Source organism: Octodon degus, unplaced genomic scaffold (assembly GCF_000260255.1).
Source record: "Octodon degus isolate 3935 unplaced genomic scaffold, OctDeg1.0 scaffold00219, whole genome shotgun sequence".
NCBI lineage: Eukaryota > Metazoa > Chordata > Mammalia > Rodentia > Octodontidae > Octodon > Octodon degus.
In genome coordinates this window covers 1531780-1537473 of record NW_004524795.1, presented here as the reverse complement: position 1 = coordinate 1537473, position 5694 = coordinate 1531780, and the positions used below count along the sequence as shown (strand labels likewise).

The 5694-nt window shown below is 43.4% G+C and overlaps 2 protein-coding genes across 6 annotated transcripts in view; one reads left to right on the top strand and one right to left on the bottom strand.

Annotated features, from left to right (window-relative positions):
- Positions 1-1099, bottom strand: part of Adprm (ADP-ribose/CDP-alcohol diphosphatase, manganese dependent) — a 15868-nt gene extending 14769 nt beyond the window's left edge. For 2 of the 5 annotated variants that reach the window (XM_023705419.1, XM_004645179.2), the window contains exon 1: positions 1010-1099. The gene's annotated coding sequence lies outside the window, so the exon portion shown is untranslated. The remainder of the gene's footprint in view (positions 1-1009) is intronic. The other 3 variants (XM_023705415.1, XM_023705413.1, XM_023705414.1) reach the window with 3 other exon arrangements.
- Positions 1100-1144: 45 nt separating this feature from the next.
- Positions 1145-5694, top strand: part of LOC111813747 (protein SCO1 homolog, mitochondrial) — a gene marked incomplete at its 3' end in the record, with an annotated part of 24485 nt that continues 19935 nt past the window's right edge. The window contains exons 1-3 of the mRNA XM_023705423.1: positions 1145-1432; positions 2650-2740; positions 5600-5686. Coding sequence (XP_023561191.1) covers positions 1169-1432; positions 2650-2740; positions 5600-5686 — 442 coding nt within the window. The remainder of the gene's footprint in view (positions 1433-2649; positions 2741-5599; positions 5687-5694) is intronic.

Sequence of the window (5694 nt, the reverse complement as noted above, 5' to 3'; positions counted from 1 at the left end):
TTATACATATATATTCTAATATCCATATGCATATATAAAAATGCTCCAGTACAGTGATCACTGAACCAATAGTTCCTTCTGCTCTGAACGCCCTTGGAGAAAAAAAAAAATGCCACCTAAGAGTGAAAACTGTACTTAAGGAAGACAGATGGGGATTTTCCTTTATTTTTGCAAATGGGAATGGGGGAGAAGACTGCAGATACTGAGACATAAACAAAGGCAGATGGAATGAATTCGAGTTAAAGTTTCCCAAGGAATGTAAAATAAACCTACAAACAAAACGCTCTTCGTCTCACTATCATGTAGTTATATCCGAGTAACATAAACAGTCCCAGATGAGGAAGCTGGGAGATGGCTCAGTGGAATAAGTGCTTCCCTGGCAAGCGCAAGGGCCTCAATTCTAATCCCCGGTTCCGCCAAAATAAAAAAATAAAAAACCCTGCCATAAACAAACTTTAAAACACGGAACCAAGGGGTTGGGCTCCAGACGGGGCATTTTAGGAAGCTAAGGCCGCGGGACGCGAAGTTACAGGGAGGTCACGACGCAGCAGATGCCTCCCATGACGTGCTGCGCGTTACAGTAAGGCTGCGATAGGCGAGGGCAGCTACAAGTGCGGGGCACTTCAGACAAAACTTCCTTTTAGAGATCACACTATCCTCTCAAATACTTCTTAGCATTTTTAAAAAATTAAGGATTACGTGAAGAATAACGAGTCAACTGCTCATCTGGGGATGCGAAGGGGCCAGCGGCCCGTGCCTACTTGGCCGACCACATGCAGGGCAGGATGCCGAGCGTCAGTCACCCCGTCCCGCCACCGACCCGGCAAGGGCCGGTAGGCTGCCGTCCCGAAAACCCACGCCCACCCGAGAGCCCCCTCGGGGCGCCAGGCCCCATCGCGCAGCCCGGACCCGTCAGTGGTTCCGCGGCCACCTCCCCTGCAGGCCCACTCCCCTCTGCAGGACCCCTGAAGCCGCGCTGGACGAGACTCGCCCGAGAGTCGCCGCCTACCTCTCACCGGTCCTCCGCCAGCGCTCCTTGACGACTCACTAGGCTAGCACAACATCACCGAGATGAGCGGAAAGAGCGGCTTCCAGCGACTTCCGGCGGAAGCGGAAGGGAACCGGAAGTCGAGGGGCGGGTCAAAGAAGACGCGGGCGACTGGGGCTCATGGCTGGGTTGGTGCGCGCTCCGGGGGGCCAACTTTGGCGTCTCCTTCCTCTTGGACTCTGGCTCCGGAGCCCAGCGGAGAGGACTGCGAAGGTGTTGCTGGGGCAGTTCTGTGCGCGGCAGGAAGTGGGGCGGCGGGTCTCGGGGAGCCCCAGCGCGTGCCGCGGAAGCCGGCCCTTCAGCACGGGGCTGCCGCCACCCCCGAAGTCATCAGGACCCGAGCCTAAGGGTCACAGAGACCCCACGAACCCCTCGAAGCCTGGGGTGAGTGTGCACCTGCAGTCCTCGCAGCGCTCGTTGCGGCTGACCCATCCCAGTGGGGTTTCCATCCCACTTGGTCGTAACCTCAGGAGCTACTCGGCCTTGCTTCAAAGTGACCTCAACTCGGTCGGGTTACCTGGGTCGTAGAATCTCATTCTCGTTTCTCGAGAGCCCCGCTGCTCAAGAGAGCACTTGAGAAGCTGCACCCTCTGTGCGTAGCTACGTACTCGGCTTTGGAGTTTAAGTTAACTCTTGTACCGATAAGATGTGTTTCAGGTTTTCCTATCGACCTCAACCTTAAGTTTACCGTGATTGACGAGTCAGAGCACGTTTAAAATGTCTGTCAGTTGAATTCCTCTTAAGACTTTCCATGAATACCTTGAAATTGAAACAAAAGAGGGCTCTTGGTCACATACCTGTATACCACTTTCTTCCGATTTTCCAGGGTTCTAGTTTTAACCCCAAAAGAACTTAAAACCACTGTGCTGTACTGATAGGTAAGAGAAGTAGAGTTTCAGAGCTAACGCAAGGTTATTGAGTCATGCCTAGGTGACAGAGATCTTCCTTATTTGGGGACTTGAAGAAATAAAAAGGAGTAACGATGCAGTTTGTAAGAACTCCCACCTTTTTAGCACGCTTTTCTACTTTAGTTGCTACTTCTGGCAGCTAAAGTTAGGTTAACCGCCCGTATTAGTTTTATGGGTGTGGCCCCACTGCACAAGATGGTAACCTATTGATTGTGCAGTACTTGGGCTTCAATTTAGGGCTAAATCTGCAGCAAACCTCACCCCCACCACCGTGTAAAATTTTGAGACAAGGTCCCTTTAAATTGCCCAGCCTGGCTTTCAGTCCTCCTTCCTCAGCCTCCCATACTGCTGGGATTACAGGTCTAGGCCACCATGGGGAACTTTGTTTTTTTAAATAAATAAAAAGAGCCAGGGTTGCACATAGTAACAGCCATGAGACCTGTAGTTCTTTCTGTTGATTTTTCCTCTGAACAAGAAATTAAACTGTGAGTGTCCTTATCATTGTATATATGCAGAGCCTGGATATAAACCTCATCCTCAGAAATGTTTAGTGTCCCAGAATAACTTGAAACATTCTGTATATTGAACAAAACCATGGCCTACATATGGATATTAAAAACTACAAGAAATTTGGCACGGTTAAATGTTTTCATCTTACTTGTATTTTTATCTTTGAAATCTCTGCCCTAGTAGCCTGTTTCCTGGAAATCTTTAGCAATTACATTTGCTATTGGAGGGGCTTTACTGGCTGGAATGAAGTACTTCAAGAAGGAAAAGACAGAAAGTAAGTACATGTCATTTGCTCAGGTCTGAATAAGATCTTTCCTAGCCATGTACCAACACCCTTTTTGTGGTTGTTTTTCAACTTTTGAAATAGTTTTAGATTTACAGAGAAGTTGCAAAGACAGTATAAAAATCTCCCAGCATAGCTATCACCCAGATTACTACAACATTAACATCTTATATAGCGATGGCCAGACCACTTAAAATAGTGGTGTTAAGTTCTTTTCAGGTTAGAACTAGAACCCAAGAAAATTGCAAGAAACTTTATGTGATCAAGACCCTTTTGTTGCAGTTTCTAGGTATTCATGGTAACACATAGGTTACCATCTTGTGCAATGAGACCACACCCATAAAACACATGGTACCAAAGAAATGTGGTACAAAAGTATAACTAAAACTAGAGTTTATTTGGGACTGTATGTCTTACGGATTATTTCATCATTGTCTTTTGCTTTTCCAGGATCCAATTCAGGATACCATTAGTGATCTTAAAAGATGTATTATGGATTTGAATGTGGGCAGTATGAAATCTAGAGGATGCAAAAATAGCTGAAATGCTGTTCCACACTTGCAGTGCACACAATAGAAAAACAGAAGGAAAGGGTTTCACTGTATGAGGTTCTGTGAAGCCAGAGGAAACTCTGGTGCTTGAGGGCCATAGGAAGGCCTAATCTTTATTTTGAGAAGACTTCCTGGGGGTTTAAGAAGAGGTCTTTCTGACCATGGTTAAAGAGAGCCTGTTACTGCTCTAATGTAGTATCTTGAAAGATCCAGAAAGAAAAAAAAAAAAAGAAGGAATCCAATGTTACAGTGTTTATTCCAGGACTTTTAAGATAGGAAGTTTAAGGTAAATCTTTCAAATACCACTTAAATTTAATTTAATTATGTAGTCTTCTGATCCCATTGTATTGAAATCTGGGAGTGATAGTTCATAGACTTTAGAATTTTAGCAAAATAGCCTCTGTGTTGCTATTGGTATAACTGTGTGACTTTTATGTAACAAGCGTTATTAATGTGATTGTCATACTTTAGCAACTTCCTTTAATTTCACACACAGACAAAAAAATATAGAAGCTAAAAAAAGACAGCCGAAACAGTTACAAAATATACAAGCTTCTTTTGACCTTAGTTTGGAATTTTACTCACAATCATATTTGTTTTATTATAAAAGTTCACTATGAGACAGTCTTCTCAGTGTTCCCTAATTGTCAGTATTTGGTAACATGCTTCCTCACTACACAGTAGAGGTGGTATATTTTCTACAGACAAGAACAGTCTGCAGTATAATCACATTGCAACCATCAAAATCAGAAAACCAAGATTAACTTGAGTCTCAAATTTAATTTCAGGTTTAATCTTCCTGTTGTGCTGTTTTCACATCTTTTTTGTTTGCCTGTTTGTTTGTTTTTTGAGTCAGGATCTGACTGTATGTAGATCAGACTGGCCTCAAATTCACAGTAGTCTTCTTGCCTCAGCCTCCTGAGTGCTGAGATTAGAGGCATGGGCCACCACATCTGGCCTTCACATCTTTTATAATAGAATCATACCTTATTTCCAGTTGTCTTTTTAGTTTCCAGCAGTTGTTTTTCAGACTTCCTGACTTTTATGATCTTGACAGTCTTAAGGATTATAAGCTGTTTTGCAGAATAGCCTTGGGTGTGGTTTTGTCTGATATTTTCTCCTGGTTAGATAAACTCATGCTTCTTTGGCAGAAATATCACAGAAGCAGTGTTTTGTCCTCATTTGATCTAGTCAAGTGCCTCACAGCATCAGTTTGTCCCATTGTTAACGTTGTTCAGTTTGGTTATTGGGTTAAAATGTCAATCAGCCTTGTCTCCTGAAAAGTTGGTCTTGTATATATTTTGTGATAGGTATTTGCACATTTTATTTGCATGTGTTGCTTGCTTTAATCGCTCAGTTTATTCATTTGTTTATGTCAGTGAGAAATCATGGTTCTCTGTATGTATGGTAATTGAAATCCACCATTCTGGAGTGTGATGGCGCATGACTGTAATCCCACCACTTGGGAGACTGAAAAACAGGAGGATCACTACCATTCTGATCTGTATAGTGAGACCCTGTAGACCCTGTACTAAGTACATATAAAGAAAAGAAATCCACTATTTTTATTTTGGTACTCAGAGTACTGAAGTCGCTAATGGAAGCCTCTTCAGTTAAGCTTTTTTTCTTCTGACAAAATACTCCAGTATTCTTTTGAGTTTTTCCTTATTTCTGCCACAGGAGGGTCCAGGCTCATCTTTCTTTGCCTCAATCTTGCTGCTGTCAGCCATTTCTCCAAAAGTCTATTTCTGTTCACTTGAAGAGTGTGTGTACTACATTGAAATGAAATCATAAACTTAGACTGGCACCTCTGACTCCTTTGTAGTTCTACAAGGTTCACTGTAGTTCTCTCCCTGTCTGTAGTTTTGACTCCTTTTCCATTATCTGTAATATATTTTACATTTTTTAAATTAATTCTGTGTATGCAAATGAGGCCCCACCGCCCAACCCACTCAGCCCCAGGCACCCACACACACACCCCATCCCCCACGGTTACCTGACTTGGGCTCAGACATCTGTTCTAGGTGCCTGTGGCCCCTGCCCCACTCTCAGTGCAGCCACACCTGATGTTCTGAAAGCACAAGGAATGTTTTTAGTACTTTCTTATGGTGCTTATTACATGCCATAAAATTTAATTTGGATTTGTTTTATTATTTTATTTTTCTGAAAAGATTTCTTGAAAACTGAAACTACTTCCACATTCTGCCCTACCCACACATTGTTATTAGAATAGTGCTGATCTCATGTCAAGTATTCAGATACTTGTGGTTCGAATGACATTTTTGGTGTCTCTTTTAAGAGCTGGAGAAGGAACGGCATCGAAGCATTGGGAAGCCTTTACTTGGGGGACCATTTTCCCTAACAACCCATACTGGAGAGCCCAAAACTAACAAG